Source organism: Orycteropus afer, unplaced genomic scaffold, assembly GCF_000298275.1.
Source record: "Orycteropus afer afer isolate SDZICR_OR568_19922 unplaced genomic scaffold, OryAfe1.0 scaffold00001, whole genome shotgun sequence".
NCBI lineage: Eukaryota > Metazoa > Chordata > Mammalia > Tubulidentata > Orycteropodidae > Orycteropus > Orycteropus afer.
The window spans coordinates 25,618,195-25,638,855 of NW_006921588.1; the positions used below are offsets into that span (position 1 = coordinate 25,618,195).

The 20,661-nt window shown below is 40.3% G+C and overlaps 1 protein-coding gene across 1 annotated transcript in view; it reads left to right on the forward strand.

The window, feature by feature from the left end:
• The window catches only part of CIR1 (corepressor interacting with RBPJ, CIR1), a 47,661-nt gene extending 37,970 nt beyond the window's left edge, over positions 1–9,691 (forward strand). Inside the window, exons 8-10 of the mRNA XM_007952698.2 lie at positions 5,956–6,062; positions 7,327–7,412; positions 8,968–9,691. Coding sequence (XP_007950889.1) covers positions 5,956–6,062; positions 7,327–7,412; positions 8,968–9,691 — 917 coding nt within the window. The remainder of the gene's footprint in view (positions 1–5,955; positions 6,063–7,326; positions 7,413–8,967) is intronic.
• Positions 9,692–20,661: the final 10,970 nt, after the last annotated feature.

Here is a 20,661-nt window from a genome sequence, read left to right on the forward strand (position 1 = left end):
CCAGAAATACAAGCTGGATTCAAAAGAGGATGTAGAATGAGGAATATCATTGCTGATACCAGATGGATCTTGGCTGAAAGCAAAGAATACCAGAAAGTTGTTTAATTTATGCTTTATTGACTATGCAAAAGCATTAGATTGTGTGGATCATAACAAATTATGGATAACATTGAGAAGAATATGAATTCCAGAACACTTAATTGTGCTCATGAGAAACCTGTACATAGACCAGGAGGTTGTTATTCTAACAGAATAGGGCAATATTGCATGGTTTAAAATCAGGAAGGGATTGTGTCAGGGTTGTATCCTTTTACCATACTTATTCAGTCTCTTTGCTGAGCAAATAATGCAAGAAGCTGGACTATATGAAAAAGAACATGGCCTCAGGACTGGAGGAAGACTCATTAACAACCTGAGATACTCAGATGACACAACTTTGCTTGCTGAAAGTGAGGAGTTGAAGCTTACTGATGAAGATTAAAGACTACAGCCTGCAGCATGGATTACATCTCAACATGAAAAAAAAAAAAAAAAAAAACTAAAATCCTCACAACTGGACCAACAAGCAGTAGTAGGATAAATGGAGAAAAGTTTGAAGTTGTCAAAGATTTCATATTACTTGGTTCTACAATCAACACCAGAAGCGCTGGTAGTTTAGTGCTTAAGGCACTTGACTGCTAACCAGAAGGCTGGCGGTTCAAACCCACCAGCCACTCCTCGGAAGGAAGATGGGGCAATCTACTTCCATAGTGATACTGCCCTGGAAACCCAAGGAGGGATCACTATGAGTCAGGTCCAACTCGACGGCACATAACAACAACAACAACATAATCAACACCAATGGAAGCAGCAGGCAATGAATCAGATATCTTCTTGCACTGGACAAATCTACTGCAAAAGACCTCTTTAAAGTGCTGAAGAGCAAAGATGTCTCTTTGAAGACTAAGGTGTGCCTAACCCAAGCCGTGATATTTTCACTTGCCTCATATGCATGTGGAAGCTGGACAGTGAATAAGGAAGACTGAAGAAGAGTTGATGCTTTTGAGTTGTGGTGTTGGCAGAGAATACTGAAGGTATTGTGGAGTGCCAGAAGAACTAATAGATCCTGGATGAACTGCAGCTGAAATGCTCCTTGGAAGTGAGAATGGCCAGACTTCATCTCACCTGCTTGGGTCATGTTGTCAGAAGGGACCATTCCCTGGAGAAGGATATCAGGCTTGGTAAAGTAGAGGCTCAACAAAAAATGGGAAGGCCTTCAATGAAATGGATTGACATTGTGGCTACGATAGGCTCAGGTGTGGCAAGGATTGTGGGGCTGGCACAGGACCGGGCAGTGTTTTGTTCTATTTTACACAGGGTTGCTGTGACTTGGAGCCAACTTGATGGCACCTGACGACAACAACAACCCTGTGCATGATCATGGGCACACTACCCCCTGCCTAGACATACCTGATTGTTCAGCCTGTCTGCCCATCTATCCACTTGTAGATCAATGCTTGCCATCACTGACAGTGCAGTACTGTACATGCAAAAGGTTCATCTTTGTTGTCTGTACCTCCCATGTACCTCTCTATGTCTTCCTCTTCCTCAGTGCTACCATGTTAATCACTCACATTTGGTACATTGCACTTCCCTTCATCCAAATGAATGCTTTTCTCTACCTTTCTAGCAGTATTCCCTCCCCTCCCCTTCCACCCTGGTAACCAATAAAGAAAGTTCCCTTCCGTATATAAACCTTTCCTTGACTTTTTACAGTAATGAACTAATAAAGTATTTGTCCTTCTGTGATTGACTTTTTTCACTCAGCATAATGTTCTCCAAGTTCATCCACGTTATGTGTTTTGTAGATTCTACATTATTCGGTTTTGATGGATGTGTTAAAGGTGTTGTGGCTTTATTTTTAAGAAATAGTGCCTGTTAGTTAGTGGTTCATACCGAAGTGATGTCTAAAAGAAAGAACTGAGGAAAGAAGGAAGTTGGGAGTAATAGATGAAACAAAGATTGGGAAGTATTAATAATTCCTCAAGCTATTTGATAGATTCATTACATATTCTCTCTGAGTTTGAAATTTTTCATAGTAGAAAATTTAATTTTCTAACACACACATAATGGGGGAAAAATAGATTACTGCTATAATAGCAAGCAAAACTATATTAGCTTAGGCATAGCAATTTAGTTTCAGCAAGCAGCAGCATCTATCAATTAATTTGTTAAATTTAGGACAGGGAGGGAAAGACATTTCCTATTCATCCCTACCTAATCTAACTCAGTACCCTGTACCCTCTTCTACTTTATACCATAAAATTGTAGAAGATGATGTGTCATTTGAAAGAAATGATGAACTTTGAATGGAAGATGCATCTGACCTTGGGAAGAGCAGATGGACCTAGTGCTAGCAGAGAAACGCAAGTGTCTTTGCCTTCAGCATTAATCTTCCTGTGGCATTTCACTCTGGGGCTGCTGTTCTTTATTTGTAGAGTCAGTTGTACAGCCTTTTCTCAGAGCTAGAATATTTGACCTCATATATTCTGTGATAAAATACCTATATTACTGTAGAACATTCTTTACCTTCCATTGCTTTTTGTTTACTTCGTAAAAATAATGCTCCTAATAAATAGATTAAGTCTTTTAAACATAATTGGACCTTTGCCTTCTGGGAAATTCCTCTTTTTTTTTTTTTTTTTTTTCTTCCCTGAGGCACAGATTCCATGGTATATTTTGAGTAGAAAAGATCTGGTGGCACTGTGCTTAAAAGCATTGGGCTGCTAACTAAAAAGTCGGTGGTTCGAACCCACCAGCCACTCCACAGGAGAAAGATGAATGAGGCAGTCTGCTTCTGTAAAGATTTACAGCCTTGGAAACCCTATGGGACATTTCTACTTTGTCCTATAGGATTGCTATGAGTCTGAATTGACTCACTGGCAGTGAGTTTGGTTTTGGTAATCAGGACATAAAATTGATGACCATAGTTACAATCAGTAGTTTGATGCTTATCTGTGTCATAGTAAAGAAAGTTTGTAAAATAAATGAATGTTGAAAACAGTTTCTTCAGTGGATCTGTGTTTCTAAGTTGGAATATGATTTTCCATGTTGTTGAGACTTAATCTAGCTGAGCTGAGATGATCTAGAAAGGAGTCCTTACAAACCTACATTTTAGAACAAGTGTGTTTTTCTGAAGTCCCAAGAATAATTCTGTCATAGTGAATGTAAGAGCAAGCCAAACATTCCTAAGGCCCAATTTCAGCTGTAATTTCAATTATTAAGGCACCATACATGAAAGTAATTTTTTATGTAATTTAGTTTTGAATATATATATATAATCTATCTTATCAACATATCCATATAATCTATCATTTCAACTAAATTTAAATTCTTAGAGAACTAGAGTCATTTCTGTTAATTTAACTACATAGCTACTATCACAGTAACATGGAAGTATAAAGCTATCTTGCTAAATATATCATAATCTTCTAAACCTAAATTTTTTGATGATAGAAAATATAACGTATAAAAATATGCAAATAAGACAGGATTACTTAAAATGTTACTGTATTACCAATAAGAATACTTGTTAAAAAAAAATTTTTGTTTGGTAACCCAATTCTGAATTCTCTTTTCATGAAGGCCAGCAATGTGAACATCATAAAGCCCACACACATTTGTAAAGGGAGAATGGCCCTCCTCCTTTCTTCTCCTCCATACCAAATAGAGAAGCAGGGCTGTGTCTTAAAAGTTGAAAGCATAAGAATACTTTTTTAAATTATGAAAAATTTGTGAAATAATCAAAATCTTTACAGCTACTGGTAAAAATAATATCTGTCACTGTTTATTGAGTGTTGTTTGTCAGGCACTTCACTACGCACTTCATTTACAGTCTTGGAATATGGAAACATGTTCTACACAAAGAGGTCAGTGGGGGTTTTAGAGAAATAGAAATGCTAGATGAGTAACGTTTGTTTCATTGTCTATATAATCTCTGTCAGACTGGAAGAAAAGGGATCATTTTCTCGAAGTAGTTTGAAGTACTGTAATGAAAATGTAAAAAGTATGTTTTCTAAAACTTCTTACAAGAATTACCCATCTTTTGATGAAAACTGATTAAATTAGTAACCTCTCATCACAATGGCCAAGATTTTTGCCCCTTTACTGGAGTAGTTTTATCCTAATTCTTAACATATTTGCTTTCTGAATTCATTTGACATCTAATAAAGTTGTTGGAATTTTGACGTTTTAGAAGAGAAATTTTCTACTTAATAAAATTATGTTTCTACATGTGAAATTTGAAAAGGCACCAAAAAGTACATTGAACTATATTCTCTAGCTCATTTAAAGCTATGAATTGTATTAACACTTTTATGCCATTTAAAGGCAACTGGTCTTAATATTTAAAATTCCATTTTTATTTACAATTTTATCATCAGTGTTAGCAACCAAATTGGGATAGTTAAAGGTCATTAAAGTATTACATAGGAATTAAATATCTTGTTTAGAAGAAAAAACAATCCTATATTGTTTTAAATAAAATATTAATATCAAAATGAAATAAAGGTGCTACTTTATAGTGTTTTTGTTTTGTTGTCAACTAACTAGGCTTTTTTTTCTCCCAGTAAATTAAAACATCACATTATTAATAATAACTCACCCGTAGATCAATAATAGGCGGTTTTCCCTATCATCTCTCTAATACCTAAAGCCAACTTTCAGTTGTTTTTGGTAACACGAATAGGATCAGGTAAAGACCAGAGAAACTTACACCTGAATTTTTCCAACCAAACTTTTTGCCAGAGATGCTGTTGACAGGTGAACAGATTTGAATGTTATTGCCTTTTGCTTTCCATGACCACATGCAGATGGGCATGCAAATAAGCGGTAAAAGACTAAGAAACCAGTGAGAAGAAAAAGAAATAGAAGCATTTGCGCAACAAGTAGAGAATCTGTTTCTGGTAGTTCCTCTATCCCACAGTCTCCTTAGGGATTCCTTGTAGACTGTCTTTTTGTTCCTTATGTTCCAGATGCATTGCCCAGGGTAGCTCTTTTAAACTAGAGTAGATGATACAGGCCAGAAATTCTTTACAGTTGCCTTGAAGTGTCACCATTGGTTTGCTTCCTAGAAGGAACACAGAATGAACTGGAATATATGAAAGGGGAGAAAAGAATCTCTCCTATGTAACATAAATGTTACAATATTTGAAGAAAGGGGCAGGTTTTTTGGTGTTTTGTTTTGTTTTTTAATCTGTCTATCTTTAGCCCTTATTATGTGACCAGAGAGAAACTCACTTTTCAGTTTGAGATTTTGCCGAAGTGGAAACAGCAGCTTGTAAAATATAACATACCTATAGCCAGCCTAAAATTGCTTGTCACCAACCCCAAAGTAATATCTGAAAATTTTAAAATCTGTGTGTGTGTGTGTGTGTGTGTGTGTGTGAGAGAGAGAGAGAGATTAAAGTACTTACTCATGGGATTTTGTGTGTATGTTTTTGATCATTAGTTACCTCATGGCAATATATTCAGTATTGATATTTGCTAAATAAAGGTGAGGGATTTTGAATTGGAAACTAGAATAATCACAAATTACTCATGCATCTTTAAAGTATCTCTTTTAAATTTAACTCAGAATGCCAACTAAAAGTTTAATTGTAGTTTTTTTATCCTTTTACTTTGATTTTATACTAAAAACTCCAACCAGACAATACCTAAATGTATCTTTTTCACTATGGCAAAGTTACATCAGAAGAGAATCCCCTCGCACGCAAAGGAAAATGCAATTATTTTCTATTCTGAGTCTCCACACTGCTGTTTTAGAAAATCATATCTGATTATTTGCTCAGCAGAAGATTATTGAGTTGATTTAGCTGTGATTTTACTTAACAAAGCTTCAACTGCATTCCTACTGTGGAGTCCGAAAAAGGTAGAGAGACATAAATGATACATTCAAACTGTGATTTTTGTGAACAGGGCCATCGATGCACCCCTCGGAGCTAATAGCGGAAATGAGAAACAGTGGGTTTGCACTGAAACGAAATGTACTGGGGAGAAACTTGACCGCAAATGATCCATCACAGGTAATGATCTTTTTATCAGTAAGCTGAAAATGTCTATAAATCTAAATGTGATTGCTTGTGAATTACTACTTAATGTTTTCCAATATGCATATCCATAGGAAAGCAGGATAGAGCAAAGAAAATGCCTAAAATGTATTTTGATTTTGCTTCTTTATTATTTTAACCTAAATGATAAATTGTTTTTAAACCTGTATTTTAATAAATGAAACTGCTACTCTGAGTTTATGTAGATCAAATATCTAACTGAACTGGTGGTAGAATTAGTTTTCACTTGCTGCTAACTTAGATGTGACATTCAGTAGAACTAATGGAAAGAAGTGTATAAAAACAAATCCCTAAAAATTATAGAAAATATTTTAAACTATTTTAATTTATTAAACTATACATAGATCCAGAAAATGGTTGAATTTGAAAGACCATGTACATTCTAATATAAACCAGTTATTTTATGTAATAAGGAAACTGAAGCCCAGATAAGTGATTTTGCTAAGCTGTGTGGCTATTTAGAGGCAGCTAAGACCAAAACCCAAACTCTCACTGGTGTAAATTTGTGCTGCCCTGAAAAGAGACACATTACTTTTCTTATATTGTTAAGGATTGCTCATATAAGCTATATTACCACATATTTGGTGATATACTCTTGAAATTATAAAGGTTAAAAGTATGGATGTTCCAACCTAATCATAAGGTTCATGATCTTAGTTTTAATATTTCACTAAATTACAAATAACGTATGTTAACGGGCAAGTGTTGAATATGATTCAGCCTCAAGGAATAGCCACAAAGAATGGAAGTCATGTTATATACACATTTTATCTGTGTCTCCCTGCCATACTCTTTCTGATAAAGTGTCCTAATATGGCAAAGCATCCATCTCAACCTGTTAGTGCATCATAATCCTCTTCTGGCCTAATGCCTAAGGCATTTGACTGCTAAGCAGAAGGTTGGCAGTTCAAACTCACCAGCTACTCCTCAGAAGGAAGGTTGGGCAGTCTACTTCTGCAGAGATAGATACTGCCTCAGAAACCCAAGGAGGGGTCGCTATGAGTCGAATTGACTTGACGGCAGTGAGTTTGGTTTTTTTAATCCTTTTTGGCAGGTAGTCTATGAAAAATATTTTTAATTCCCTCCCACTACCTAGTCCAAAATAATCATAGTCATCTGCAGTATGTCCGTAAAACAAACCTTATTTGTAAATGTTTTCTTTGCTATCTCATAAATAACTTACCAGAAATCTAGTAATTTAATGTCTTTGTTGATATAGGAATATGTTGCAAGTGAGGGTGAAGAAGATCCAGAAGTTGAATTTTTAAAGTCACTGACAACCAAACAAAAACAGAAACTTCTCAGGTAATTAAATAGTATATATTTAATAATGGAGTCAACTGGTTTTTTTTTTTTTTTTTTCAGTATGTTTCTTCTTAGTATCATATTCAACTCAGATCCTAAGAGCTTGTGAAGGTACTTAACATTTTAAAGCATGCATCACATTTATTGATTTATTCATCAGCTATAGGAATACAATCATCTTTATTTTAGTAATGAGAAAATGAGTGTGAGATTGTATATGCAGATAAAACCACAAAATCTTTACACTTTTCAAAATAATTTATTAGTAGGTTTATAGATTTTACTTTGCATAATAGATTTGTGTATATCTTTATACAGATTCTTCTTAGAAAATATTTTTTGAGCCTATATTACTCTTTTTTCCATTTTGTAAAATTTTATGTTGTTGTTGTTATGTGCCGTGGAGTCTGACCCGACTCATAGCGACCCCTTCTTGGGTTTCCAAGGCAGTATCACAGCACATAACAACAACACAACAACAATCACTATGGAAGTAGATTGCCCAACCTTTCTTTCGAGGAGTGGCTGGTAAGTTTGAACCGCCAGCCTTCTGGTTAGCAGTCAAGTGCCTCATGCATTATGCTACCAAAGCTCCTGAAATTTATAGGAATGCTGAAAGAATGGTTAAATATAAAGTAAATGTGAACCTTGTTAACAGACTAGCTCTGGAATAAAGAATCCAAGAACTGTCTGCTGAGTCCAATAGAGGGAGCCCTCGATGTTTTCAGTGTGTGGAGTTTGAGAATCGCTGTTATCTTCACTTCCCTTTAAGGAGTCAGAACCTAATGAAGACACTTTTATTTCAGAGTTCCTCGAGTGTATCATATAAACACGTTACAGATGTATCATATAAACACATTACAAATGTATCGTATAAACACATTACTTTTCTGAGAATGTGAAGTACTCTTTAAAAATTCAGAATGCCTTCTTAATAGTATTATCCTAATTACTTATAAAACTAAATAATTATTGAAAATGAGTACATGATTATTTTTTATAACCAAAAAAGAATATATATTTTAAAAATTGGGTATAATCATATTCAGAATTTCTGGTGAATATGTTTTGAATTTCAGTAGTATAATTAATTTTTATTAATATTACTATATTTTAACATAATCCATTCATAAAATTAATTTTTTTTCATCTGATTAGAGCTATATATTTTAGTTTCCTGTAGATCTAACTAATGTTACAAACTTTTCACTGGCTTTCTTTAGGTCAGGATGACCATTTATTTAGAGTGCTATATAATTTCAAATTCTTAGTTACTAACAATTTTTTTTTAAGGTCATTACTATTGAGAAAAATATAGTTAGAAAATAGGCTTAGTGCATTTAAGAATTACTTGTAAACTTACTGTATGTATGTATGACTCAATAATTTGAAAGGAAGAAAAATATTTGTCATTTAATAAATAATGTATTTATATTTGGATGCCACTTTTAATCACTTCTAAGAAAGTATGTTATCAATTCATAATCTTACAGTTGTTGACGGAAGGACTATTTTATACACAATTATATCTGTTTCTATTTTATCCCAATTACAGGAAACTGGATCGACTTGAGAAGAAAAAGAAGAAAAGGAAAAAAGATAGAAAAAAGAAAAAGCTTCAGAAAAGCAGAAGTAAACACAAAAAGCATAAAAATAAATTTTCCTCCTCTTCTTCCTCCTCCTCTTCTTCCTCCTCCTCTTCCTCCTCCTCCTCCTCTTCCTCTTCTTCCTCCTCCAGTGAAACTTCAGAAAACAGCAGTGAGAGTGATAGTGACAACAAAGAAAAAAATACACAAAAGAAGAAAAGAAAGAAAAACAAGTGTTCTGCGTATCACAGCAGTGATTTTGAAGAGAGAGACAAGTCTAAGAAGAGAAAACTTTATGAAGAACTTTCTGGCAGTCACAGTAACAAGGAAGAAGATAGAGAAAAGCCTACATTTTTAAAACAAGAGAGTTCTGGGAATAACAAATGGAGCCATTCTGATTCTGACAAAAAGTTCAAAAGCCACAACTATAGCCCAAAGAAAAGAGGATCTGAAAGACATGAGGGGAGTGGCAGAAGCCACAGCAGGGATGAGAGCAGTAGGAGAAGCCGAAGTAGAAGTCACGGTAGCTACAAGCAGAGGGAGAGGAGAAAACGGACACAGCAAAGCCCCAGTGAAGAGCCATATAGAAGAAATGACACCAGAAACCAATGCACAGATATGTACAGAGGTGAGGCAATACACAGAGAGAACTCAGGAGATAAGCATACTAAAGCCAAAGCAGAGAGAAAATAAAGAGAAACTGTATGTGATATTACCTGGGAATAAAAATATCTCCACTTTCTCATTGAATACCTTCAGTAAGGGCTAAAGTAGATACTATTGTCTTTCTAATTTAAAAAAAAAAAAAAAAATCTCTATTTTAATTCTCCATCTATGTAAACTGCCATTTCAAGTGTAAAAACATGAGTACCATAGAATGAATTTTGCAAATATTTGCAAATCTGCTTTGGGGCTGTAGAAATATTTTCTGTTAGTAAATGTTTCCTGTGCCCAATAGTAGATAAAAAGCCCATATAACTGTGACACTGTTTGTTCTGAAATATCATTAAAAGAATGACAGTACATTGAATGGGTAATTTTTTTTTATTCAAAATTATTATTTTAAGATATAAATTTGCTTGAAGCAAAGTATAATCACTGTTGGAATTCACTAGTGTAAATTAAACAAAGAATTGATCAATATTCCTTTAATACTCTTAAAACTCCATTCAGATGTTTCTGTCTCCAGGGTAAAGTATTTGTTTTCTCTTGCTGCCATAACATATTGCCTTACACTTAGTGGCAAAACAACATAACAATATTACAGTTCTGGAGATAAAAAATATCTACAGTGGCCCTTACTGGGCCAAAATCAAGGTGTTGGCAGGGCTGTTTTCCTTCAGGAGTTTCTTCGGGAAAATCATCTATTTCCTTACCTATTCCAGCTTCCAGAGACTGCTCACATTCCTTGGTTCCTGATCCTCTTCCTCCATCTTCAAAGCTAACAAAGGAGTGTCAAGGGCTTCTCACATCTTATCACGCTTGTTGTTGTTGTTATGTGCCGTGGAGTCAAACCCGACTCATAGCGACCCCTCCTTGGGTTTCTGAGGCAGTATCACTACAGAAGTAGGATTGCCCAACCTTCCTTCCGAGGAGTGGCTGGTGGATTTGAACCACCAGCCGTCTGGTTAGCAGGCAAGTGTCTTAGCCACTATGCTACCAGAGCTCCCACTGGCCATTATTAAAGACGTTGTGATTGATTATATTGGGTTTACCCAGAACATGCAAGATAATCTATTTTAAGAGCCACTGATGAGTAACCTTAACTCCATCTGCAACCTTAATTCCCGTTTGCCATGTAATGTAACATATTCACAAGTTCCAGGGATAAGGATGTGGACGTCTTTGAGGGACCATTATTCTTTCCTACCAAACATAGCCATTTCTAACTGTTAAGATTTTAACTTTACAACTGTTAAGATTTTAACGAGCTTTGTTGGCACAGTACCCAAAACATTGGACTGCTAACCAGAAGGCTGGCAGTTCAAACTCACCAGCCCATGAAGGAAAGATGGGGCAGTCTGCTTCTATGAACATTTACAGTCTTGGAAGCCCAATGCCAATGGGTTTGGTTTTGGTTTATTAAGATTTTACTTCTAAATGATTTATGTATATAATGCCACAAATGGAAAAATGTATGCTATTTAAATATATTTCATGAGTATATGTATGTAACCCACCCACTGACATTGAGTTGATTCTGACTCAAAACGACCCCCATAGGGTTTCCAAAGCTGTAAATCTTTATGGAAGCAGACTGCCTCATTTTTCTCCTGTGGAGTAGCTGGTGGTTTCAAACAGCCAGCCTTTTGGTTTGCAGCCCAATGCTTTAACCACAGTGCTACCAGCACTCCTTGTATGTATGTAAGGCATATTTAAATTTAGCTGCAAATTTTCCCTTTTTCAAATTTCAAAATTTTCCTGTTTCAAAACTCTTGGGGGGGGGGGGTGGAACATACCTTATTTAATACCAATCAAAAGTAACATGCAATTCAAAAAAAATCCATACACTTACATTATGGACACAAGTATCTTTGTTACCAGAGTTCCACATTTTAAAAATGTCTGTTATTAAATACAACACAAATACTGAATAAAAGGTTTTTACGGTTGGAAGGCACAATTTCATAAGATCTACAAGATCTATGTATGTAAATAAATTTGAAAGAGAGGAATTAAATGAAACCACTCCATATCCTCTGCACATATAAAAAACATCCTGATTTAGAATAAACTAACTTAAAGCCTACACAACCCTTTCAGTTAGATTTTTTTTTAGTGAAGGGAGGACAGTGGGGGGAAGGAACTTAAATTCCTTCTACAGTATTCCTTAATAATTGAGAGCGCTCCTCAAAGATCCCTTTCATTTCCTTAAAAATGCCTGCATTTCAAATGGATAGACTGCTAATTTACACCTTGAGTTCATCAGTGTTGGGTGATTATTTTCTACCTTACACCCTTTTAGACTTTATAATTTTCATAATGTCAAAACCTATGCAATACTTACTGCCTTAAAAGGTTTGTGAACCACTACAGTGTTCATGAGGAGAAATGCTGAAATCCAGCCTATAATTTAAAATGAATTAGAGAAAAACATTATCATTTCTCACATATTTCTCATTTGACTCAAAAGTGTGGTCCACTTTTAACTCAGTTACCTTTAAAAACTTAAAAAAGCTCTGATTTAATTTTCCTTCATGGCTAAAGCTGAGAAACTCTAAAAGTGCTACCAGAAACCAGGAGGCTTACCCATCTGATTTTGAGAACAATCCCATATCGTTGCAGAAGATGTTGGTTTACTGTTTGGCTTTCAGCCTTGGTCACCCAAAGGCACTAGACAACCTGAAGATCAGAGCAGGGCTGGAATCACTTTCATTCCTACTCTGCAATGGAGGCATTTTCACACAGAATCATGACATGGTGAGAAACAAGTTTTAAAAAAAGCTCACCTTGTTCCACATGATTTGGGCAAAATGACTTAAAAGTGCCTTTATTTGTAAACATACTAGAAAGACTTCTAATTCTTTTGTTTGTAAAATCTACGTTAAAAATGGGAAGTAGAAACATCACAATAAAAACGGATGTCTAGCTGTATGTGTTGAAATTCTCTTGAGTATGGAAAGCCAAAGAAGAATCCTGCAAGTTTAAGGAATCTAAGATTCAAGAACCCAAAGGCCTGAACAGTGCCAATTTATAGAAAACTACTGGAAAAAAAAAAAAAAAGTAATATGTCACCCCTCTTACCCTTGGTGGAGAAAGTCTTTCCAAGTAATCTAGATACAGCTAGTGACGGTTCTCATTTGCCCTTGGGCCTAGAACTGCACTGGGAGGCATGTTGTTGTTGTTGTTATGTGCTGTCCAATCGACCAGACTCATAGCGACCCCTCCTTGGGTTTCCGAGGCAGTATCACTACGGAAGTAGATTGTCCCATCTTCCTTCCGAGGAGTGGCTGGTGGGTTTGAACCGCAAGCTTTCTGGTTAGCAGTCAAGTGCCTTAGGCATAGGAGACTTTTTCATCAGCCCTCCCCTTTTCTGGGCCTACTCTTTGACATAATTTAACACTGGCAAATTAATTCCTGTAGGAGGTGCTGTCGATTTACAAATGGAAGGAAAGAGCTGGTTACTAGGTTAGCACTTGTTTATTTGTCTACGTGGTCAGCCCTAACTTATTTGATAAACACAGGAATGCCAAAATAAGCAAAGGTCGATGCAGCCGGTCTGCAGGTCATCTTACCTTGGAGTGTGAAATGCCGATCTTGTTTTGAATCATAGGGTTGTGATACGAAGAGCGCTTTTTATCTGAAAGCTTTGGCGACACCGTTCTTGCAGTTCTTCCCTAAGCCGGTTAGCTGGCGTCAATCAGACCAGCCCACGCTGCTAGGAGCATGGCGTTTTCCCAGTTTAAATCACCCAGTCTTTACTTCTTTACTATGCTTTTCCATTGAAGCTCGAAGATTTCAAAATCCACCTGAGCCATCCCGTTCTCCTCCTTACCTAATGACTACAGGGCCAAGACGCTGGCGGAGGCCGCCAAGTAAGGCTGCATCCCAGTTCTCCACGTCCTGTGCCTGAGACTTTGGAGAAAGCTGCCTTTTAGCTTCGATAGCTGAAGAATATTACAAGAAATCTTTGCTTTAGTTATTACCATTCCTTGAAAAGAGATCAAGAAACGCATGCAATAGTTGCGGGCCTATTTTCAGGTAGGAAAGGAGAAAGGCTTTTTTAAAATTGCGAGGAACAAATAACTGAGGGAACGCTAAGGTTGGGGAAATGCCGTGACAACTGACGGAGAGCTCCCCTAACAGATGGAAGCTCCTAAACCTCGCTTCCTGCGGACCACCTTCCCGTTTCTCCTCCCCTCATGCCACACTTCATATCCCCCCCAAGAATGTAACTGTAGTAACGAAGAGAGGTGGGGACGCTAGGAGCTGCTGACTACGCAGAGAAATGCACACTGGCCAAAGGTGCTGGTCACCCGCTTTCCAAAACCCCACTCCTAGACACAGAAATACCCTAGCCCTCAGGCTCGAAAGGATTCCTGAGGAGGTGGGCTCCAACATCCCAAAGAAAGCCGTAAGGGAGGTGGAATAGGGTAATGGCCCCTTCTCATCCCAGTCCTGCGTACTCTGATGCTTCCCTTTTGGACCTGTGTCTGTCAACCTTTTGAACACACTCCAAAAGTCTGAGAATTAGGAGGGGCCTATCCCTCCTAAAATGTGCGTTTCCTGCGCGAGGAGGCCGCTTGAACTCCCCATCCCCAAGGTGTGGTGGAAAACTAGCTGCGCCAGTTTTCTCCCCTGTGGCCCTAACCCACCTAGAAGAAATTCCGGGGCCCCTCCGTGAAGCTGCCCGCCTCGGCGGCGGCGCCCCGGGGAGCAATGCCCCGAGACCGCGGCGCGCCCTCTCTTGCCAGTTCCCGCCTAAGCTCGCCAGGACCTCCCGCGCGTTTCGCCTGCCAGGGTCGGAGGGCGGACTTGTCTCCAGTAGTTACGAAAGCAAGTACATTTCTTTTGCTGTGGCTCGGGCTCCACAGGTGAGGGGGCTCTTTATTAAACCGACGCTAATCTCCTGTCCCTGGGACAAAAATGGAAATGTCAGTTCTCCGCAGTAATCTGAAGCAGAAAACGGACTTGGAGGGACACCTTATGACTTTGCATTTCTTTTATATATTAATCAACCAGAAATAATTAGATGCTTGCAAAACAATGCAAAATCTCCAGAGGAAGAGAGTGCAAAGGTGTTAGAAAACCTAAAAACTCTTGGGGGCTTTGTTTTCCCAAGTCCCTAAGAACAGGCCCTGGAGGATATGTCCCCACGGACATTCTGAAACCTGCCCTTTAACTGGAGCTGCAAACACACTGTATGCAATTATATCAGTGATATATGGGGGAGGCATCTCTGTATGTATTTACCTCATACATATTTCTATAAACTCCAGCGTCTGCAAAGGGTGGGGGTAAATAACACTGAACGGTTAAAATTATGGAGAAGGGATAATAACTGATTACTAATTTGAAAGTAAATAAACAGGTGACTTTTTCAGATCAAATTCCTCCTTGGATCGTTACAATAAATATCTCTGAAGGAAGCTCTCTATTTATGTTGTCATTGATTAATTCTTCACTACCTCATTTGATTTCGATTTAGAACGATTTGATTCTAATTTAATTAGCATGTAATTTGGATGTACATAATTACTGTAATTATGACATTCAGGTAAGGCAGCTTTAGGCTGAAAGGCAATTTCAAATTTTCTAGCAACCTACTTTGTACTGGGAAATGGACAAGGACTTTGCGCCCTGCTATCCAAGTAGTAATTAGCACATCTTTGAAATAGGCAGTGCGGCGGGGTTTGTATTAAAACAGCAAATACAAACCCAACCGAGTTACCCGCTGCAAAGGTGTCTACCAGTTCCGGGAAACCTGCAGTGTTTCCTCGCTGTCTGATCCCGGAGCCGGGCGGGCGCCTGGGTCCGACTCCTTAGGCTGCTGCGGGAGACCGCACCTCCGCCGCCTTGGGCGCGGCCTTTGGTAGTGCAGCTTTTAAAATTAAAATACAATAAGCGTTGAGGGGTGAGGAGCAGGGGAAGAAGGGGAGGAAGTCGCTGCACAACAACTGCGGACAGGGCGTGGGGGTGGGGTAGTGGACGAGGAAGTGGAAGCCCTGGGGCGGCTGGGGGAGGGCGAGGCGCGCAAAGGAGAGAATTTGGCCAACTACCCAGCTGTTACTGATTTTCGACTTGAGTGTCCAAGGAGAAAGGTGGAGACAGACCTGGTCTGTTTGTGCAAGGAGGAAACGTGGACTCTTCTGCAGGGCTGGGGAGAAGGGTTTAGGACTTGTCGTCGCTCTCGGAAACCCTGCCCTCTCCCGGCCTGTCCTGCAGTCCTTGGTGCACTACTGGGGCTGGAACGGCCGCCGGGAAGAGGGCGGCGACGGCAGGAGGCGCTTCAGCCTGGTCGGGGCTGGAGAAAGCCGCGGGTGCCTCCCTTCCCTCCCCTCCAAGAAGGTCTGCAATGTGGGACGGTCTGGTCCCCTGGTTTAATCAGATTAGCCCGGGAGGATCCCGGATAGTTCAGGCGAGCCTCGTCGGCCCGGAGCCCTCGAATCCCGGGTGGCAGGGCTGCACCTACGGCCGGGTCGCCCACCCCGGGATTCACGTCGCCGCCGGCAGCGCTCAGCTTTCTCAACTCTAAACTGGAAGACCCCGAAGTTGTCCTGAAAGGAATGTTAAATGCGACAATTCTAAGACTAGGAAAAAGCGGGCCGTTATTTTGTTTGGATTTTCAGTTAGTAAGTTCCAGAAACGGCCCCCTTTCCTGGGAGCAGTAACAGCAGTAACACTGCTAAGCTGTGTTCCCGAATAGCGGGGTTCATTCCTCGCTGAAACACAAAACCTCGCTTTTTCTTTGCTCGATGTCGCTGGGTTACTGCAGTTCGCGGCAAAGCCGCTCTCTCCAAGCCAAGAGCCTCAGCTGGGCCAACAGCCGGGCCTTCCAGGCCAGGACCTCTAGATGGCGCCAGCGAGCCGCGCTCGCCAACCTCCTCTTAAGTGAATCAAGAGCGACTGTCAAACATAAAAGCAAATCAGAGTTTTCAGTTTTTTTAATGTGTTAAGAATGTTATTCCTTAAGAAAATTTGTAGCTAAATTATTCTCACTTAAAATAAACACTTAGTATACCAATTACACAAATGGGCGGGATTTATGTGAGATTTACTTCATCTGCATTTTTGTAGTGGGAGAGAGCCTTGGTGAATACAGATAATAGATGCAAATAAGATTAGCGTTAAAATAAATAAAGTTTCCATCTGAATAAAAAGAAATTCAGTTTTACACGATTTATAACAATTTGCGGAATGTCCATACACGCCATTCAGGTGCACAATCTAATCTCATCAAACTAATGTTGTTTTCTCTCCTGGAAGAAAGTAGATCTTCCTCTTTTTTTTTTTTTTCCCCCTTCTTAGGTAGGATCCAACTCACTCCAAGAGGAAAATAGTAGTGTTAGGAAAGGAAACCGCCGGGGAAGGGTGTGGATTGTGGCTGGGTGGGCGCAGGCCCGAGGAAAACTTGGTCTTCCCTCCTCTCCTGCGCAACAAGCTTCAGAACTGGAAACACTGCGAGAAACCAGGTGCAAGGAAATCCCATTTCCCCTTACCCAGGCCCGAGAAGGACTCGGGACCCTCGACTGCACCCTCGGCCTCCAGGCTGCAGCCTCCGGCCCCACGTGGGCCTCCAGGTCGCAGATTCGCCTGCTCCCGGGCCCGGCTGCGGCCTCCCGCTCCTCCCAGGCCCTGGAGCCAAAGCAGCCCAGGTTACCAGGCCGCTGAGGTGGACCTCGGGAAACACAGACCCACCTCGGGAGGGGACCCGGCCTGTCTCAGACCTCATGGGCTCTCTCCTCTCATGCACGCTCTCTCCCAATTTGGTCAGCATCAGCCAAGTGCCACCCTCTAGGGTCAAGGCTTCTCCGCCTCCCCCAAAGACTCCGAGCGCTGAGGGGCAAGAAAGGGGGCAGGGGGTTGGTTTCGCCCGGGGGCCTCTGGTCTCCCGGCTGGACGCTGCGGCAGAGGCCGCCGCCTGCAGTTCCCCGGAGCCTCAGTGATGGACGTCCGCTGACCCGCGGGGGCAGAGGCAGAGCTCAGAGGCCTTGATCACTGGGCTGCAGAGGGAGCCGCGCGGCCAGCGGGACCTGCACCGCCAGACCCTTTGATCTGCCTTTATTATCAAGGAGAAACAAAGCTGCCTGAGCCCGACGCCCGGGCGCCCTCATTCCTCAGGAAACCCCACCACACCTTCACCTTCGCTCCGCCGGCCCACAGCCCCCAAACACGTCCGCCACCCTCTCGGCTTTTGTCTACAGCCCCCAGAGCACACGCACCCCTGGCAGCTTCTCCTAAAGACCAGGCTCGACCCAGAAGGCGCGGGGTGTGGAGGTGTTGGGGAGGTCCCAGTTACCAAGTTGGAGAGGGAAGAGAAAATGGCCAAAAAGACTGGAGGAAGGAGAATGGAGCAGCCGAGGCTGCCGGGACTGCAAGGAGGAGAGGAAAGACGCCGGCGAATCTCACACTGAAAACGCCCTGCTGGAGACCTTCACCTCTGTTTTATCGCTACTTGCCACTTGGCTTTTCAGAGCAGTTTGGCGTGAAAGCATTTTGTTGATTGTTAATAATTTGTTCTTTCTTCCCTACGAACCCAAATCTTCATTCAATTTCCCAAGAACTGGCAGTAATCAAAAAAAAAGGGGGGGGGGGAATCCGTTGGGCCAGTTTTCGCTTGTATTTCCTATCGTATGGGAAGTCTTTTAGAAATATTTTTATTCTGTAAATATGTACTTTATTTTTTAAATTAACATTTTTTTCGAGTTGCGAAATTATCTCATTTACCACTTTTCTTTTCGTCTCTCTCTTCCCTCTCTCTTTTAAACTGGAGCTGTTAAGTTGGTGGTCAGAAGACAAAGAGAGTGAAAATAATTTTCATTTCAATAATTGCCTTCTGGTCAATTTAACTGTGCCTTATTTTGAAAGAGACTGTCTAAATGAGATTCCTGTCCCAAATGTGTTCCCAGGCCTGATCCCAGCCTTTAATTATTCCTGAGTTTTTTTCTTTAGAATAAGACGCCGCACTGAGTAATCACAAAGAAGTCAGAGAGCATCCTTGAACCTTTTCAGAAGCAGCGCCACTGATATTCAAATAACCTGCGAGAGCCATTTGACAGCGCGGGGACCTAGGCATTTCCAATTCACTATTTGCATAGATCAGCCGTCTTTGAAAAGGAAAGGAGCAGTTGTCTTCCATAACATTAAAAAGCCTAGTTATCAAATCAAGTGCTTAGTTTGGGGGCTTTTAAAACGTTTACATTTTATCTCAGGTTGCCCTTTACCGTTTGACATGCAAATTTGGTGCAGTTAATTTAGACAATTAAAAAGATCTTCAAGGGAGCTTTGTCACGGAGAATATTTGGAGTTTTCCCCGTGGACCAGCTGAGATAAAGTTGGCCAGAACAAATGATGTCTAGGAGATTAATTAGATATTTGATAAGACATGAATCCCTAATAAGGGAATACAAGGCACAGGGGGCTGCTGTGTGCTCTAAGTCAAAATTAATAACATTTAACAAGATTTTCATTTAGGCATGAAATGTCTTTTCCGGGGTATTGACTCTAGCGATTTATTCCCCAGAGTCGCCTCCCAACGTGGACGCCTTGAGAGCTAAAAGACTTCTTTTTACAAGGCTTTTTCCTTTCACACATTGTTTTTAAACCTCTTTTCAAAAACAAACAAACCCACCGGCGTTTTCTCTGACCTGGGTTTGTTCTCGCTCCGAGGTGGAGGCGCCTCCCCTGCTTAAGCTGCCCGGAACCTTTCGCTCTTTTTCAGGCGCTCCAGAGTTTTAAAATATCACCTTCTGAGAACTCTCCCATCAAGTAACACAACTACACGTTCTTCTAACCCAATTTAATTTACACTGTTGATACACACAAATAATTTTGAGTCTCAAAAATGTCTATGTATTATGGCTTTTATAACCCACATAAATCTTACATTACCTGCAACTAACATTTAGGGTTTTTTTTTTTTTTTTTAACGAGAAAAAAAAAAAGTCGACCCACATTAGGCTTATTAAGGAAGGAAAAGGATTTAAAATAATAATAATAAAAGTAGTGTATTGTTCAGAGTCCTTTAATAATACCAAAATGAAAATATGTCAAGATTTTTTTCATACAGATAAACGCATTTAATTTCTTTAGATGACCTTAACTTACGTGTTTGTGAGTGAAATGATAACTCAACATTTTAAATATCTTTTACATATATACTGACTTTCACAAAGTGCATCAGAAAATTAAAAAACCTCCCTGAATTTCAGGAATTCACCAAAAAACTATTCGAATGAACATTTACAAGAAAATAAAAGAGAACACAATCTTTTGAACTCTATTTATACAGATGTTATGAAATACAGAGAAACTGTCGCTAGACTTCCAGTTTGATTTCTCACCTTAAGCCTTTTTTTTTTTGATGCTTCCTTTTTTTTAGGGGGAAAAGTCTCATTGTAAGTAGATATCAAGCAGGACTTGGAGCATTTTATATATTATATGATCCACACAAAGGGTCTGTTTTTATGGGTCCCGTTTGTTTTCACATGTTCTGACAGTCCTTCGTTGGGTGGTGGCTGTTTTTGAAACAGGGAAAGAGAAGAGTGGTGGAGGGGATGGGCAGTGGGGGAGGAGGGAGCTTTTCTGTGTATTGCTCTTCGCTGGAGAAGTTTGTGCGAATGGTTTATGAGTGTGTATGCGCGCGCGCGCGCCCGCGAGTGTGCGTGCTTGCGTTTGTAGGTCTCCGATGCGTGTTGTGTGTCTGTGTGCAGGTTTAAAAAGTGTTGTCTGTGTTGGAGGATGGTTCGCTTTTGTTCCTGGACCACACATTCGTTTCTCGCCTGGGCGCAGACGGCAGAGAGGAGCTCCTGGGAGCGGGCCGGAGAGCCGCAGTCGGGGACACTTGTGCAGCTCCACTTCGCGCCTTGCCCCGGCTCGGGGCGTCACCGGAGCCCCAGCCCACAGGTTACCGCTCGCTCACCCTCCGAACCTCTCGCTCGCCTTCGCTCTCGTTCGCTCTGTTGTCTCTAACTCTCCCGCTCGCTCTCTCTCTCGCCTGGCCT